The sequence below is a fragment of the Typopeltis vanoorti genome, chromosome 12, assembly GCF_054136105.1.
Source record: "Typopeltis vanoorti isolate ZY-2024b chromosome 12, IOZ_Tvanoo_1.0, whole genome shotgun sequence".
In the NCBI taxonomy this organism is placed as follows: Eukaryota; Metazoa; Arthropoda; class Arachnida; order Uropygi; family Thelyphonidae; genus Typopeltis; species Typopeltis vanoorti.
In genome coordinates, this window is record NC_143560.1 from 115,844,067 (window position 1) to 115,863,539 (window position 19,473).

The 19,473-nt window shown below is 35.5% G+C and overlaps 1 protein-coding gene across 3 annotated transcripts in view; it reads right to left on the reverse strand.

The window, feature by feature from the left end:
- LOC150101157 (immunomodulatory peroxidase-like) overlaps positions 1 to 19,473 on the reverse strand; it is a 70,379-nt gene that overhangs the window by 38,463 nt on the left and 12,443 nt on the right. Inside the window, exons 2-5 of one of the 3 annotated variants that reach the window (XM_090401221.1) lie at positions 16,097 to 16,176; positions 10,326 to 10,535; positions 2,987 to 3,112; positions 665 to 794 (exon numbers count right to left, since the gene is read on the reverse strand). In XM_090401221.1, the coding sequence (XP_090257347.1) occupies positions 665 to 794; positions 2,987 to 3,112; positions 10,326 to 10,535; positions 16,097 to 16,166 (536 nt within the window). In that variant the 5' untranslated portion in view covers positions 16,167 to 16,176. Of the gene's footprint in view, positions 1 to 664; positions 795 to 2,986; positions 3,113 to 10,315; positions 10,536 to 16,096; positions 16,177 to 19,473 lie in introns of those variants that run through there. The other 2 variants (XM_090401222.1, XM_090401223.1) reach the window with 2 other exon arrangements.

The following is a 19,473-nucleotide window of genomic DNA, read 5'->3' on the forward strand; positions in this document are numbered from 1 at the left end:
TCTGTCCAGGAATTCAGATTCTGATCTAGTTAGATGGACAAAGAGTCATATGCTTCCCTCCACACACAAAACCATACATTCTTTGCAATCAAAGGATGCAACTGTGAAAACCCTGTTTTATAGTAATAGTAAATACGGCTGTTGGTTTAATTGTTAGTTAAATTCAAATCAAATATGTGCCTTTGGTACAATGAAACAACTAAGTATACTACTGACTTCTTACCTTCAGCAAACTTAAGAGAATTCGTTATCAAGGCTGTTCGACAAGTTTGCTGGCTGATTGCATCTGATAGCCACAGCTCTCATGGACTACGTACTAGAAAGTACTTGATGTATATATTTCGGTTGCTTAAGCAGCAATGTTTCGCTAACTTCGGTATTCTAATAACGAACAGATAACTGGCAGGAAATTTTTTGTAGTGATGAGCTGATCTATGAGTCATGTGAACGCAAACATCGAAATTGAACACCTAGGAATTTCACAATATTTAGTTGATTAAATAAGATATTAATTTTACCCAATCGTATATCTTAAGTAGTGTTTCATCTGCTTTTACCAGATGAAACAGATTCAAGAATAAAATTAATAATATCAACTGGTGCAGAAGAAAGCGACAATTGCAAATTTATCACTTATTAGTCATTCTGTTAGAAGGGCACTCACGTTTTAGCTAGCTGCAGTGCTGCTTCGACTCCAATCAGGCCATCCCTACCAAGTAGATGGAGGACTCTCTGGTCACTGTGGAAGAGGGCCTGATGCAAGTCTTCTTTGGTTCCGTGTTGAATGAATAGTCCTGCAAAGAGAAAGAGACTGATTTCATCAATACCAAGAAGTATATTTCTATTATTGGATCAAAGACTGAAAACTACTTTACAATTTATAGAATACTAATACAGCAAGCATAAAACAAAGTTAACACCGCAACAGTAATTAGGATACTTCGTACCGAGATTAAACAGCCGTTTGCTTTCAGCACATCTATTAGGTGAACTGTCTTATGAATAGCATCTCTATCATGTATCTGCATCACTTAAGTATTAGTCAGCGCACGAAAACTGAAGAGATTCTCGCCAGGAGTACATTATTATATTTGGCACACTGATGGGACGGTCAATTGATTATTAATAATGAGTGCAATCTGCATTTCAGCTACGTATAGGAAAATAGCAAAATTTCGTTTCTATTTGATCTCAGCTGGCAGAAGACCTGGTCTGTTATCCCATGGAAGTCAGAACATTGCTGGTTCTAGGGAGAGGGAAGATAGTTCCTCCCTAAGATAAGCACAAAAATCAGATAAATTTTTCAGTACAGACTGCGTATGTGCTCTCGTATGATGCTCGGTCAGCAGAAGACCTATATCGTTATAGGTCTAGTCACTCAATGGAAGAACCAGATAAATTCGCAATTCCTCTGTGTTCAGAGGAATTGCGAATTTATTTTTCAGAAAATTATGGATTTTAATCTCGCAACTCATGTCACATAATACCATTTAGGAACATGGCATGAGGGCAACCGTTTTGCCATATCATCACTTGAAGTCCACAGATGTTAGTAAAACAAACTTGATTGCTCAGTAATGACAAGGTGTTGGACTACCTACCTTCCAAAAGATAGGATTAAAAGATTTCCGTCTATAAGGGGAAATAGGAGGAAATCTGAAGTCTAGATCGGGTGTCTGAAACATTAAAAACACTGGTAGAGAGAAACACTATAAATGCATTTTAAAAGATATCTGGGATTCTTTTATTAGTAATACTGCGTGACCTTGATAAATCTGAAGTCACTTTTGCTACTTTCTAAATTTTAAACACGTCAAAAGATTCCGGAACTTTTCCCAGTCGAGACCAAAAAATGAATAGTCTGGCTTGTTCGTTATTATAAAATCAACTACTGAGTGACTTTCACGCAGACCACCCCATCCCATCCCAATGGCTTTAACAGGCCTTTAAGGCCCACAACCTTCCAAGCATGCTTGGATTTCGTAACCGAAATACGAGGATAGAATGTCATTCCTATGCCTCAAGGTATTCTTGGCTATATCCCTGTGTGTTCACGGGGCCGGTTTGCCTACTTGCGGGATGAAAAACACCAGATAAACTGGCGGGAAAACCATACTGCCCTTCAGCTCCTCACGTCTCCGACGGGAATCGAACCTAGGACACTCCTTCCCCAGGCATATGGTTGCGAAGCGCAAAGCCACTAGGCTAACCGCGCGGACACGCAGACCACCGCCAAACCTAAAAATGGGTTAGAACAGGTAAACTTGCAATATGTACTCGACCCCTTTCATCTCAATCAAGCCATTTGTAATGAAGTAAGATCACACACAGCAAAATGGGTATAAGATTATTTATTAGTTTATTTCGTCATTCTTGAGAAAGTAAAGTCACTATTTCTAGAAATAAATATATAAATAACCCTGTAAATAATAAAAAAAACATGTGTTACGTAGCCCCATTCTTTTAGAGTGATGTCATTCCTTAACAGAGAAACTGAACTCGCAACTTTTTTTTTTTTTTACATGTTTTATTTAATGCGATTTCCATCATTTCGAATTATTTTGCTTTTGAATTATTCTATTAAAAACATCTGGTTGTAACTAACTTTTACAGCGCCAAATTTCATTAAAATTCAATCACAGCGGAACTGTATTATTTAATTTTTTTTTTTGTTATTAACATGGGATGATTTAACCCGAAAGTGGGACGACAAATTCCTAAAAAAAAAAAAAAGATTTGAACAAAATCCTTTTAAAACGCAGTTATGGGTGCATGGTGCGTGCTCTAAACACGAGAAGACATTGAGTCCGTCGTTCCAGTTTCCATTGTGATTTCTGCTCGGGACATGAAGCAAAACAAGGACGTCTGATGTTGGCTGAAATACTCCAATAAAAAGCGTGAAGTACACATTCCAGAGCATTTTTATTATTCCTGAATGCGTGTCGAACTGAAATTGAAACGGTCAAACGAAAACGAGTATTCTTACCTCTAGTTTGCAGTTCAGTCTCCAGTTGATCCAGTCGCTGTACTATTGATAATCCTTCTTGGCCAGCGAAATCAAGGTCATTCGGAGAAATGTTCGGCATAGTGACTTTCTGTGCATCAGTTAAAGCTGGAATGAAAAGAGAGGAAAAATTGCTTTAGTAAATGGAACAAACCTAATAAACGATTGAACTGGATGAGTCAAAAGCTATGCAGTTTTTAGAGATATCTGAAAAGCACACGCGTTTTCTCAAGGTTAAGTTATACCACCAATTAGAGCACTACGGCTTAACAGTAAAATGTATTTATTTTAAGTATGGATTCATCATACAATATTCTGAAGAATCTCTCATAATTACATATTCAAATAAATCATTCTATTAATTTTTTACTTATTAGTTAATTATTATCTTGGTTTTTAGAGTGAAATTTAAGAACCAGACAAGATGGAAGCATCTGGTATGTTGTCGATAAAAGACATTTTAGAACGATTAGGTAAAAACGACAGGTGGGTTATGTGGACGCGTTAAACAGGGAGGGGGGGGGTTTCAGTTATACATTTTGCTATAATACTTGAGTAAACAATTCAGACATATTTTGTGATATCGTTGGCAGTTCGTAGTCAAAAACATATGGCAAAAACAAAATTCATCAGAATGAGTGTGGGGAAAAATTCAGTGGGATTCAAAATAAACCACTGACGCCATAAAATTTGCTACACGAAGAAAATAGACTCATAACAAGACGTTCGTTTTGCTGTTCCGGTGGGGCATTAATTCACCATTATTATGTTGAAAAAAAAGCATTATTTCACCATTGCGTTTTTGGCTTGTCAAAAACGCAATGGTGAAATAATGCTGCGTTTAATAAATAATCATCAAGTAAAAATATAACTAGAAATATAACGCCGTTTTTAAATGAATATTTCATCTCCCATGATATTACGAGCCATTTACGAATATATATAAATGGCTCATATATATCAGAATGAATTAATGAAAGTAGTAGGTTTGCCAAAACATAATTCGCCGCAAGGACAGGAGCTATTACAACTTTATTTTTTTTTAACTCAAAACATCTAAATATATTCGCATACGATTTCAGAATCTCAAATGCTATATACATATGTGAATACATTGCAAACCGAACCACATAATGCCTGATGTCAGCTAATTTTTATTGAAATGAGAAAAGAAAATGATGATTGCCTTCGTCTCCACCCAGAGGTTGTCACTCTTTATGTTTACTTAAGATCCCGCGTCAGCTGAGATATAACATTAAAAAATGCTCTTCTAGTGACTCAAGAAAGATCAAGGGCTCCCTTGAAATCTCCAAGAAAAAACAGCACATCAAAGATACGAGTAGAAGTGGGCTACATAAAAATCTAACTTAAATGACAGGAAAACTAAACTGATGAGCGATACAGTAATTCATTAGTAATATTGTAACAGCTTAAGTATTCAGTGAGCGGATAACATGGATAGATTCCGTTTATTAGTGCCATTTACACTATGTTTAAATAAATATTGGATCACATGTAGCAGCTTATACTGCTAAGCAAGGCAAATAGATACGCCATCAGAGTCAACTGCACATTTATACTCAATTACACGTGCAGAACTTAGATTTCGACGAGTGTTATCCTAGGATGCCATATTAATTGCATATCAGTTTCTGACTGCAGCAAGGGAATGCAAAAGTTACGACGCCAACTGAGCTAAAAAATGATCCAAGAAACTAACATTAAGGGATGATCTAAAGAGAGTATGAAAATCTCGGCATTCCGATGAACTGCCAAAAGGTGGAAGGATTTATGGAAGAGTGTACGTGAGCATCAGGATAAGGTCTCCATGTCTGTGGAAGGACGGCTGTACATAAGCCAAATATCAACCACAGCAATAAACAGTGCAGGCTACACTAGTGTAAAGAGCATTATGCTAAGTATGAATTGACTTGAAGCAATGAGGCTACACTTCATTTTAACTGGATGGGCAACGGTAGAAGTGGCGGATGCCTGGAGAATGTTATGTTCACGAGTGCATCATCCAATTATTAAGTTTGATGGGAGGGGATGTAATGGTAAAGAGCAGTTCCACTTGATTGATTCCAATTATAGCGCCGATAAGGATGCCAAAGATACGCAGCACTTGTCTCTTTCAAGACAACACCAGACTACATCGTACTGCAGGTGCTATTGAGAATTATTCCAGGAAAATGATGCGGAAAATTGCAGCTCCAATTTCAACCTTACAGAAGCCCTTTTAGGGCAAACTTGAAGGTCGGCTGAAGGGTCATGCAAACACATTGAACAACGGTACATAAGACTAGTAGTCATGTTGAATGAAGAAGGAATAGTCCTGAATAATACCAGACTGACTGAATAAAAAAAAACCTGACTCTTTATTGCAAACTAATGAAAAGTGGAAAGTGTGTTGAGAGCTTGAGGGGGAGCCACACACTTATTGAAATATAACACTGTTTCAATTCCTATTTCAACAGTGTTTTGTTAATTGAAAAATTGTTGCTCAATGTCCCACAAGTGACTGAAGTAGACGATATTCCAAAAATATGGACAACAGTGTCATCCATACCATTATTCAGTATCTGCAGTAAGGAACCCAATCAAAGATTATCCACAAGGATACGATACAGACATTAGGGGAATATGTCATATCCTATGGGAAACAGGAAAGTGGGAGATGATTCCTCCATGGCTCTGATCCTTGCTCCAGCCATCCAACTCTACATCTAAATAAATAGTGGCTTTAGTAAGTCATTTGCTTGGATCAAATTAGACTACTAAACATCAGATTCATTCTAGTTTCTCATTCCAGCTAGAAACCAAAATGCGTATGGTATCCTCACTAGTGGCAATGATACCACGTGATTACGACTTTGAAGCATTTGAGCACCCGTCTTAATATTGCTCCGCCAAACTAACCTCCCTTACATTTTAAAAGCAAGGCCCTGGGAAAATGTCTTCATCTCTGCTATTTACTTTCAAGAGATCAGCTTATTTGCGGATCGCATCAGAGCGCTTCATCATCGCTAGAATGCATAAAGGGAGTATGCTGAAAGACAACAGATCACTTACGTTAATCCAGGTCTTTCATATTTAAGGCTGAAAAGTTTCCTGTTTTCCTTTAGCCCTCGAATAATCTGATCAATGATATGGTTATCCAATCTAAGCTTTGTCAATACTGAATGTGAGTATGAAGATAATTTTTATGAAACACTTGTAAAATTGCTTGAACATTAAAGAACAGGTAGTGTACGATATTATGGTATTTGATGAAATATTAATTTAAATGTAGTATATTATTACAAGGTAACAGTTTAAGTTATGTTAAGAGAAACTTGGTGGGATCAAATTTTGGAAAGTCGCTATGTGGTCGAAAAAGAAAACTCCATTTTAACGAAACAAAACCTGGCTAAAACAGAATTGTCTACCGGTTTTATACAGAATTAAAATATCCTCTACGTACTTACCAATTCTCTCATTTTGATTTTTAAAATACTGTTTATAATTCAGAAAAATATAAGTAATATTATGAGAATTGTTGATTCAATTATTATTTTTAAATGAATTTATCCCCCCCCCCCCGCCATTTTAGAAGAATGTAAACCTGTCCTACATCAATTGCGTAGGTGCACTATATTATAAATGATTCTGAAATCTCACTCTAGAGACCAAAACACAGAACTTTTTGGAAGCTTTTTTTCTGACCTTCAATAAGCGGGATTGTGATCTCACAGAAGCCGATGAAATTCATCCGACATAAAAAAAATATTCACAAACATCATGCCGTCAGCGACAATCGAATTCGCAACCTAATGATTATCTAATCAAACAATTGAGTGATAAGTGCATATTATATTTGTAAGATTAAATGCATAAATTACGAAATAATGTATTACGAAAGTTGTACAGAAAGAAATCCAATATTTATTTATACCACATTGTCGTAAGTTTCACAATTTTATCACTTAAAAAACCTGTACTGCATCAGTGATGTCAATTTTATGTTCTTCCAGCACAAGGATCTAAAACGATTTTCTCCTAGCCGGAATGAGAAAGTTAGCAATATGCTTACAGATAAATTTATCTTTTTTTGTAATTCTCGATAAGAAAAGTGAGGCAAGAAACAACTTCCGCATTCGCATCCTTGAAATCTCCAATAATTATATATCATCTATCTTTTCCTTGTGAAGACATTTCTTATGATGCGTACAATTCTTTTCATTGCACATAGACGTGGTTGTTTTCCTCCTTTTTGATTTCCCTTAAAAAATCAACTTTTGTTCACAAAAAAAACTTTCACAAAGTATGCAACTGTCAAAGTAACTACTCCAAATCATAAATGAGATAGGCTCGCCAAACTTTTAAAAAATATAAATACGATAAAATAACGCTAGGAGGATCAGCTGCTTAAGTGAATCACTTTAGCTGAACTAGTAGAACAGGTAGAAATTCCTACCTTTCTTTTAAATAAAAACTATTTAAATTTAAACATTTAAATAAAAATTTTTATAAGCAATTTTTTAAATGTTTGCTTCGCTTCCCCCCTCCAGAGCCTGATGGTAGAAAGTGTACAAAACTAAAGAATGTGAAATACACTCGAGTATAGTCGAGGAGGTCCTCGTACATATGATATTCCTTTTTAATTTTCTGCAGGAACGAAGCAAGCATTATGGTTTTATTTTCAAATTGCCATGTTGCGATATGGAATCTGTTGTTGATATGAACCGCATAAGCAAATGAAATTTCTCCATTGATTTTTTTTTTAAATTTATATATTTCAACTGATCCACTTAATTCGCATCCATAATAATCAACTACGATACCAAATAGTAAGATATAAATCTGGCCTCTTCAAATTTATTAATAAAATATCGTATTGCACAATATGAAGAAATCTATTATATATCAAAATAAAAAAAGTTGTTTCCGCTGCAACCATATTATTTACTGTTTTTTTGCGACTGTTCAGGAAATCATCGAATTGCTAGATCTAGACACGTTATAAAGTTCATTATAACCACTAACTTAAATGTCAGCAGTCAATTTAGCAGTTGCCACAACACTTTTGTTACCCTCGACAGTAACAAAAAATTCTATCACATTTAAATATCAATTGAGGATCAACCCAATCTGTTTAGTTTTCTTCTCTAGCACTTACAGTATGTGTTTTAGATTTTTTTTTCATGTTTCTTTAGAGATGGGATGTAAATGTGCACGAAAAATTGTAAAAACCAAATACAAATACTTGATTTTCAAAAAAAACTTGCTTTGTTTCTTCAGTTTTATTATTGGGAAAATAGTTCACAAATTTGCCACAAATTTTTGTCCACAATGGCTCCGAAATATTTTCTACCTCAAGATTCATATTTCCTTCTTATATTTTTCTTAACTTTTCCGATATTTCGCAAATTATTTTAGATAAATTTTATACTATTACAAGCCAGAGAATCCGCCATAAAGCATTATATCGTTTATTTATGTTAACGTCAGATATCTATCTCGGATATAAAGGATGTATTCCCCTCCACACACACACAAAAAAAAAAAAAATGGTTAAGGGCATTTGCTCCAACTTCACTGTTTACACAGTTTTATTTTCGGCATTTGTTACAGCTTCATTTTAGTTTTCATTCTAGCACTGAACAGTCTTCATATTTTTATTCGCTTTTAGTGTTTTACTACTACAGTTCATATTAGACTGCAAATGAAAACCATAAACGCGCTTGAACAACGTTTCTGTTAGTTGATTAATATCACAGTACTGTACTAATATATTCACCGAAAATCGGTGCACAAGCTTCATCGATTATGAGGCTTTAAATTTCTCACTCGAATACAGACTGTTTTTTTCCTCTCTTCTTCTTATTATTGTTTTATTTATTTATTTATTTTATTTTATTAGTTGGGTTTAGAGGACCGCTGATTTAGCAGGTCCCTAATCCTGAGCTAACGAGGAAATCCGTGTCAGCAGCCTATTCTTCGTTCATTGCAATATTTTCTGGGAAATGCACTAAATATGAGAGAGTAGTGCAAGAAGGCATTCTGATCTCATATTATTGCTACCTAATGTTTTAAAAATTTTCAGCATATTTTCGATCATGATTTTTCAATCAGTTTGTAATCATCATGTTCCCAATAATTTTTTCTATTACATTTTAAAATGGCATCTCAAAATCGAGAGAATTTGTAGAAATTATTAAAACATACTCTCTTCTTGTCTAACTGCTTTATTAGACAAGAAAAATGGCCTGTTCAACTATTTCGTAACGAAACTGGGGTAGGATAACTTTATTTGGATGAAGAGAATATACCAAGTCTAAAACGAAGATTTCTCTCGCTACAGGTTTTTTTTTTTTTTTTTATCCATTGCTGTTTACGAGTCAACTCTCTTATCCAAGAAAAACATTTTGGTCCATTATAATTCCGTCCAAACTAATTAGAAGTTAATATTACTACAATAAAGTAGTGCAATTCCGTGCGAAAATAGTGAAACTAAATTTAACTATATAAAGGATGAAATATATTCATCCTTTGTCAAGCAAATGGCGTTTCAGAGAAAGTAAGTTCTTAGTTTTTCGATCCCACCACCTGCATAGAACTTTTGTTAGGCCTAAATTTCTCACCAGATCATTTAATACGCTTAGTTTTAGCTGTTGCGGTTCACCTCAATTTCAGGCGAGGAAGAATCATTTTCATTGCTTAGATTGATCATATTTCGAACTGGATAATGCAATGTTAAAAATAGTATTAAGCGATTCTTCAGGAAGTATTAGGTAGATTAGGACCATAAGCCACAGGCTTAATGGCAAATTTAAGATTGGGATAACAATGTGTTGTTGTCTTGCAGGTTGATTAAACAAAAACTTGCAAAAGACGTCCGTTCTGTATACGACAAGCGACATTCAACTTCCATAATACAAATTATCTTCAAAATACATTCAGAAACAATTTAATTGAATAACTGTACAAGATGGCATTAAATTTCGTTTCGGACAATAGACTCAAAATTTCTACTGTGAGTCCTGAATTAGATGACCTCGAAGTATGTGGTGTCTTCGTCCATATTCTTTAGTGTAATTAACTATTCAGTTTGGCTATATAATCTACACACCCGGCAAAGAGACAGTAATCAGTTTGGCATAAAATATCGAGGAAAAATAAAATTCTATATATCGGATTGTTCGAGAACACTGCTGATGGGAGGCTCCTATCTCAGTAATAACCACGTCCCCCCCACTCAATTTAAACAATGAGGTTTGCGTATCTTAATAGTCTTAGAAGGGACTATGTATACTAAGAACGTCCACACACCCTAACTCACTTTTACTTGATTGCGGCGGATTTGTGGGACAGCATACCCCAATTTCGTTGTCAGATTGAATGCAAGCGGACTGCTCCAGCTGGTTCACCCGATCGGACTGGAAGACGCATAAACTTGCAAGCCTGCAAGTTCCTGGACCACCATCCAATGTTGAGCAGGGCGTTTCAGGAAGATCAGCTTCTTCGGGGAATATCACTGGTTGCTCTTGACCTATAAGGAAAAAATAAAAATTAAAATTAAATTCTTCATACTCATTTAAAGTTGCATCTAATGGAGTAACCAATTAGGCAATGTCTAAACTGTCAAAGGCAGATTCGTTTATTAACGTTGTTACAACATCTACTCAGGAAGTTATTCGACATAAAGACATTATTTATTATGTGCATAAGAGACCTTAAGCTCTCAGACTGCTGTGAAAGATCCTTATGAATTTTCTACCTTATCCAATGAAGCGGTAACATATAATCTTGATTTGCTTTTGTACTCAGAAAGTCCTTCTTCCCTCCCTCCCCACCCATTTAATGCTTTCCATTTAAAGTGCTTCCGTGCTATACATTATATGGAAGCCCATCCAATTAAAGACGAACCGCTATGTTCCAAAGACATCATCCATAGTTGAACTGTAATATAGTGTTTTGTTTTTCCTTCTTAAAGGAATGTATGGTATTTCGAGAAGACAACGCAGACAAAACAGTCCTGGTCTTTTATAATAAAAAAGATAAACGTTCACACTGCAAGCAGTTGTGAAACTTTGCAGCGCATTGTCTAACAATGGGCAGCAATAGGTAACATTTTACCGAGCACAAGCATATTTTGTAAAGAAAAACTACAGCATATATTTCATAACTTTTGGCTGGCTGTTTTCTTTTGAAATAAAATAGGAACAAACAGTGTGCAATCATCGCCAAACCATCGAACTTGACCCTTTAATTCACCGGATGTGATTTTCTTTTGTACTGGACAAATAATATTACGACCAAAGCAGTTAAGGATATAAGGTCAATATATTATGCTGTTAATGCCACACCTCTGTTTACAATCGATACTTGAAATGCATCCACGTATACTCGACAGTCAGAGAATGTTACTTTTTTTTTTTTTTTTTTTTGCAAGCGTTCAACAATCATCTTCAGCCTTTCAGGAATTTAGGCCCTGTGGCCTGTTCCAGTCTCATTCCCTCTTTTACTTGGTCGTCGCTGACTTCTGTATCCTCCAATTGGGTGGTATCGGAGTATTTTTCGGTAGTCTTGATCTGTCCATTCCTTGGATATTCATATTCCACGGTGGTCTGAAAAGTTCTCGGCCTCGACCATAGATGACATGACAACACTATCGGCAACATTTTTTTTTCTAAGTTGGTACATCTGTCATAAGCATCCACGTGAAATTTCAAGTGATTTTATCAAGTGGTTTGTTTTATACAGCTGTCTGGAGCAAAAGCATTGTCTGTATCCCTTGAAATGGATAAAATTGATTATCATGTGGTTATAAAATTCTTTGTAAAAGAACATTTAACGCCAAAAGAAATTCATTCGAAGCTCATAAAAGTTTATGGGCACTCTTCTCCTTCGTTTTCGACAATTAAGAAATGGGCTGCTGAGTTTAAACGCGGTCGTACCAGCCTTGAAGATGATCTACGTGAAGGACGTCCAAAAAGTGTAACAACACCAGAAATCATTGATCAAGTGCACGATATGGTATTGGATGACCGGCGAGTCAAAGTGCATGAAATTGCTGAGACTAAAGGCATTTCAAAAGAACGTGTAGGATATATTTTGCATGAAGAATTGCAAATGAAAAAGCTTTGCGCAAGATGGGTGATGCGCTTGTTCACCACAGATCAAAAACGCACACGCATGAAAAATCTCTGAAGTATTTGGAGCGTTTTAACAAGAATAAAACTGATTTTGTGCGCGATTTATTACGATGGATGAGACGTGGATTCACCATTACACACCAGAATCCAAACAGCAGTCAAAACAGTGGACAGAAGCTGGTTGTTCTGAGCCAAAGAAGGTTCCATCAGCAGGAAAGGTCATGGCATCGGTATTTTGGATTGCTAAAGGCATTTTGTTTATTAATTATCTTGAAAAAGGTAAAACAATAACGGGAGGATATTATTCCGATCTTTTAACCAGACTAGACAAAAAATTCGTGAGAGACCCGGTTTGCAGAAGAAAAAAATAATCTTTCATCAGGACAATGCACCTGCGCCCAAAGGTGTTTTGGCAATGGGAAAATTAAGGGATCTGCACTATGAATTGTTGGAACCATCACTCTATTCCACAGAACGGCTCCCTCTGACCTCTATCTCTTGACCAAACTCTTCCTCGCTGGTCAGCGTTTTTCTTCGAATCAAGGTGTGATTGCAGCTGTAGAGAGGTATTTTGCAGATCTTACTGAGAACCACTACAGGGATGGGATAATGGTGCTTGAGCATCGCTGGAATAAATGTATTAGTCTTAAGTGAGATTATGTTGAAAAATAAAAATAATTTTGAAATTATAAATTCGTTTTCCATTGTTAGGCCGAGAACTTTTCAGACTACCCTCGTGCTCTGTTTAATACCGAGTCTATTTTCAGTTCTTTACGTATTGCTGTGTTTCTTTTTTATCCCAGAAATTACATTCTACTGTCCTTTGCAGGAATTTCATTTCTCTAGTTTCTGTTCTTTTTTTTTTCCTTCTGCAGTTTTTATGGTTCACAATTCGTTTCCGTACTAGAGAAGGTCTTGCAAAACTTTATTAAACTCTTATTCTTGTATGATTTGAAGTTGGTTAGGTTAGAAAACATTATTGATCATTTCTGTTATCTTTAGAAAGTTTGAAATTGATATCAATGTCAGCTTCTTTTGAATGTGATAAAAAACATCCAACGTATTTGAAGCAGTTAATTTGATCTAAAATTTTATTTTCGATCATGATTTTACTTCTGACTGGAGAGTCCTTTAAAAGCCATGACTTTTGTTTTGTCTGTTGATAGTTGATATAAAGATATGTTTAAGGCGCATTGATCTTTGAAGTTCATCTTCACTTCTTGCTATGATTATCTATAAATAAATGGATATTAAGTATAGTTCCACGATTCAGTTTAAATGCTAGTTTTATATTTTTCTTCCATTTCTTTACTATTTCATCTATATAGATATTAAAGAGTGGTGACATTGGGGCATCCTTGACGGATCTCTGTTTATTGATATCCATTCTGTAACTTTATTGATTCTTATAGCTATCTAGTTTTACCGATACATCTTAGTTATTAAAGCAAGCAGCTGATTTGGAATGTTTATATTATTGAGTATGGTCCACAGTTTGTTCCTTAAAACTCTTAAAAGGCTTTCTGGTGGTCTACAAATGCTATGTTTGTTTCTATGTTGTATTCGGAAATCTGGGTCAATACACGAAAGTCCTTTTCGGAAGCCATTTTGTTCTAAGCAAAGTTCATCTTCTGCATGTGATTTAAGTTTTAAAGTTAATATTCGTGCATATAACTTATCACTATTTAGAAAACATTCCGCTGTAGTTTTCACAGTTTTACTTATCACTTTTTTATATATTGGGATGACAATTGCCTTATTCCAGCTTTCTGGGATGTTTTCTTACTGCCAGTTGATGGCGGTTTATCCCTTTCAGTCGTTTCCTACCCGAAGTGACTTTGTAGACTTGCCCACAAATTGTTCTTGGCGAGATTTTTTTTTTTACAGGGTAGTTCACTATTGCTCCCTTCCCTATAATATTATCAGGGCTCGGGCCTGGTATATGGCTGGGATATATTCATGACTATAATCCATGTGTTCACGAGACGGGGCAGGTCTGCATGTTCTTTCACCCGAAAAACCCTTGTTTCCGGGTGAAAGAACACCCTACCTCCGTATGATACCTACTGCCAGTTATTGTTAAATACTTTTTAAAATCGTCCTTTGATGAATAGGAATGCCTGCATATTTTATAAGTTAAATAATTTTTCCATCTTCTCCAGAAGATTTTCCTGATTTGCTTTGCTATTGCTTGTAATGTTATTTCTTCCACTGTATATTTAGTAGTTAGCATTGTGTCAGTTGTACATTCGTTACTATCTTGCCATAAGGTCTGGAAGGAGTCCAGCCAGAGATACTACTTTTTTGCAAGGGTACAGCTACACTTGTCCTAAGGCAGAGAAACACCAGACTGGCCAATAAAACCAGCCACCACCTATAGCTTCATTGTAGTTTTGCACGATGTAAAAACGAGTAGGAACTGAACCACAGAAAAATTTTCAAATTGGCGATTTTTAAATACAGTGAGTAATCATGACGCATGTTGCTATTTTTTCGAGTTGTTTCTACTTATTGAATTTAAACGTAAATTAAACTTAAAAATAATTACTAGCTCATGAAATGTATGTTAATCAAGATGTGCACATCCCTATCACAAACAAGCATTGATGTATGGAAAGCAGTATAAGTATTGCTATTCAAATAGATCGAAGAGTGTTGTGTGATATTCTTACAGCTGCCAAATAATTCTAAGACGATCTAAAATTTAAAATTCAAGTATTATGAGCTAGAAACTGCACTTCACAAAAACGTTTCAGTAAACTATTGTGTTCTGAACCAGAATTCCGAAACGAACAACACTGCTTAACTCTGGTTCATAATATGGTAGCATCGTGTTATGTCTCATGCTAAACTGTATTAGATATACAACCCTCTGTTTTTGTTCTCAAAACCTCAGCTCTCATGTCATGATCCACGCGGATTCGATCACATGCAGCAGTCATCTAAGACCGCAGTGAGGCGGCTCTCATGTACTCATTTCACTTCATCTTGCAGATGCTCATTTAAAGATGGAATCCGGTGATTAAATTGCAAGCCAATGAAGCATATAATAAAGTCAACATTTGCTCCTGGAATCATTTCCGAAAGATCTTTGTTCAATGTTGTGGCAGATTACCATGCCGATAGATAAACTGCGACCATGATAAAATGCACCTGGTCTGCAGCAATTGAGTTGCGGCATTTAGATGTTCGCTCCACCGGTATTAGAGACCTAACATTTACAGAGAAAATGCTCACACTCCCAGCCTACGGTGTTGCTACCTGGCACGGGGGTTCATTGATTTAAGTTGTTATCGCCGGGAAGACTCCACGAGGTTGTCTGTTGTTATACTGTCCCATTTACACTGCTGTTATGCACTTGCTTCGCGACCGATTTCTGGCCTGTCAGTTAAAAAGTACGGCTCTTGTAATTATTCAATCGATGTGTTATATCCACAAGCTGTGTGGCAACAGAACTATCTTAGGTGGACGTTTTCTGTCGTTGTACGACCATTAAAGGTCGGCCTAGTCTAGAGAGTGGTGTGCGTTAACCTCATATGGGAGGCTGTTTCCGTGGTAGGTATCTATACGATTTGGCAGCCGCTATCATACCATGCTTGAACGCCGTCATTTATTTGATTGCTGTCGATCGTCACTTAGATTCTGCTGGCCCATTATTGCTTTCAGTTGCTTGCGCAAGGAAAAAAAAAATCCATCTGTTTGCACGCTTTAAACAGCGCAGAATAGACCTGTGAATAACAGCACTGACCACTCGTTGTTATAATATAATCGAAATCCAAACTTTAAAATGTTCACACTTCAGCACTTTTTAAAACATCAAAAATCCGAAGACGTGTATGCTGCAGAAGTGACTTATGATTCATCGACCGACTTTTCGGTAAACAAAAATTTCTAAATCAATAATTTCAAAAGATATTTATTTTCTTATCCAAAACAGTTCATTTTTATTACTTACTTTGTCTTTTATCTCGGCTCGTAGCAGTGGCATTCAGGAAAAGAAACAGAATCCAAGGCAATACCAACATTTTGGCGTGCCTATTTGAGAAAAAAAAAAAAAAATTAATGCGAGAATGTTTGTAGCATTATTTACAATCATTTGCAGTATAAAAAAGCATCAGGAGTTCTAATAATATAAAAACACGTACGTAAACACAGCTATATCTGTTCTGTCTCAACGAGCTCATTCTCAGATTTTTTTTTTTTAACATGAATGAAATAGAGGAATTGCATCTGATAAATTACTTAAATTTCAGCATTTAGTGACAATTTATTTAAATGTTTAAAAATGTTATTAATGTTCCGATAACAACGATTTACTTCATAGTAAATCTTGAAAACAATGGGAAATCATTCTAAAATAAGTTAATTGCGGAGTTACAAGTTTCTTCGATTCGAAATATTACTGGGTGGATAATCATTTTGTTGGCCACAACAAATTTTTCATAAACCTTGTCAGCGAACGAATTTGTTCCAATCCGAATCGGTTTAAGCGCACGATGAATAACCTGAGTTCTGAAGACTTCGTGAAAACCGAATTCTACGTTTAATCGAATTTCTGCAGATCATTATTTCTCGAAATGCAACATTGTAACTCGATGTAACAGCGAAGGCTCAGAAAAGCAGATACTGCTGCACCTCACAACTCCTGAAAATCTGTTATTTGACTCCGATATCAAGCACATAATTAGTTTCATTTTGGTGATACTCATCCTTGCATTAGTGTAATGAAACCGAATACATTTTCCGTACTATAAATTACATGGGACTGAACATTTTCCCGAGATTTCAACTTCGACATTAAGTAGTAACAACAAAATTGTTTCACTATGTATTTAGAAGTTTTCTTACAAACTCAAAACAAGAAGCAAAGTATTTTTGTCAACGTCTTTATGAAGTACTTCAGAAGAAAACCACCAGCAAGAATATAACGATATATATAGATTTACATGAAAGATCCAAAACTCTCATCATTTGCAGCGGTTTATTGTAGAAGCAGTAAAATAGCTTGTTCTATTTGCTAGTTCGTGTATTATGACAAAACTATTCTTTTCCTGAGGCCATTATTATCCAGTAGTGATAAATTTTAAATTTTAGGAAAGATTTTAATACCCAACTGCGCTGATCTAGAAAAGAAGGTTCATTGCAAACATTTTTGTGATTTAAGTTCTGCAAACTAAACTATATCTGGATTGAAGTTAATTTAGATGTGCAATAAATAGAATTCTGGAAATTTATTTTACACGTAAACTTGATTACAAGTTTGTACAAGACGAACATAATTCTTTTTTCTCTCGAGCAAAAATCAGTTTCATACTCAAATGCTTCAACAGAAACCATCACGTCAGGTGAATCAAAGTTCTCATTCTTTCTATCTTCTCATATTGTTTCTTCGAACATTTTTTCCTTTGTTTTTCTCCACCGTTCCCGTGGTCTTGCTCCTTAATTTTCATTTCTTACAGTATTCTTGACATTCTTCCTGAATTCATTCCAAAAGTCTAAACAGTTCAAATTCTATATTTGAGGTTTTAAACACTTTTTAATCCCAAAACATCCCATGTGTTCTTATTTTTTTTATTCTATCGTTTCTAGCTTTTGCCAACATTATCAAAATTTTCCTTTCCAACGCTTGTTGTATTCTTATCTCTTTGTTAGTTTCCATGTCTCTGCTGCATAAGCCAAAATGGGCAAAAAATAACTTTTGTTAATCCAAAGCTTACCCATCAGTGGGACCTCACTGTCCCAAAGTAGACTAGTTATACTTAAAAGCTTTGGCACAGCAAAATCTTTCTCGATATCTGCTAATCTAAATTTCCATCATTAAGAAATACACAACATTTGAAGCAAAGTACACATAACATTTGAAGCTTGACCTCCTCTACAAAATTTGTCCATTAAGTCCAACACCGTTAACTTGTGTATTTTTTCTTCTACGATTTAAAATCATTCTGTCACTCTTTATTATTAATATGTAGCCATAGTTCTGTGTTACGGTTCCAATTAACCTTTTTTTCCCCTCGTTAGGCTTTCTGAATGTGCACAAAATCACCACCTCATCGACATTCTCCTATCTGCTCGCTAAAGCATTTAAGACACCATTCACCCCAACTATGAATGAACAGCAACGTAGATAAGATACTTCTTTGTAGCAGTTCATTACTAAATATAAACCCCCAAATTACCAAATTTTGTCTTCGCACATCTCTTACATTTAAACATACATATTCTCCATAACTATTTCCTCTTTTCCAAGGACTTTCCCAGACTTTTTCACGTTGACGCTGCAATCCGAGGCTGTACCCCCCGCTCCACAACTTTCTGTCCTTCATTTCCCTTAAAAAAAAAAAAAAAACAACTGAGCTCCTTTCCTAAAGCCAAAAGTGCTATTCTCTTAGATCTCCCTCTATTTTATCGTTTCATAAATCTTTGCACAGTGTTATCTCTTCTCTACCCCTCTTTGAGGTTCATTTACATATTAGAACAATAATCCCAATGATCAGGTGCACCTTTCTTCAGATCAGTCTAAAGACGGCACGCAACCATTTTAGCCCTGAACTACCAGAAGCTCTGATCAATTCAATCAATTCAATTCATCTATTACAGGGAATTTTCCATACTTCATTTTCCTTAGTACTTCTTCAGTATCTGTTTGCTATAGTTATGTCTTTATCATTTCTTTCTCATCTATATTCATTGAAGTCTATTTCCCAATTTTTTTTTAACAGATCCCTAAAATAACCATATTATTCTAATTTCTCTCCCGGCAACAGGATTTTCATCTTCATTTATTAAAAAATACGAACTCCTTGCTTCTTATATTCATTATTAAGTATAATATTTTCTTGTTTTAATTAATTTCATCTATCTCATGTGAAAATTCGACCCAGGTTTTCCTCGAATTTCCATTTTTTGCATACTTTCTCTCATTACAAACAATTATAACATCATTTAATCCAGTCTGTATGAACTTCCAAAAACTTTATTAACAGCTGCATTAACTCTCATTCTGCAGCGCGTTTTTTTTCCCTTCTTTTACACACATCACTTTGGCTGTTCCTACCATTACATCTCGAAAATAAATTTGTGCTTCCATTTTTTAATTAACATTATCTGTGCTCAGTGGTGCTGATCTGAGATTGAAATTCTTGATTAACCTCCGTTTTAACATCTACTGTTTAGCTTTTTTTCTCTTTCTACATTTAAAAGATAGCCAGCTATAAGCAGCATACAATCCTCACCTAAAGTGACAAATGGAAAAACTATCTGCTAACATTACATTTATCAAGAAAGTTACAGATATTTGCTGGCCATCCCAACAAACGCTGTAATTCTGCG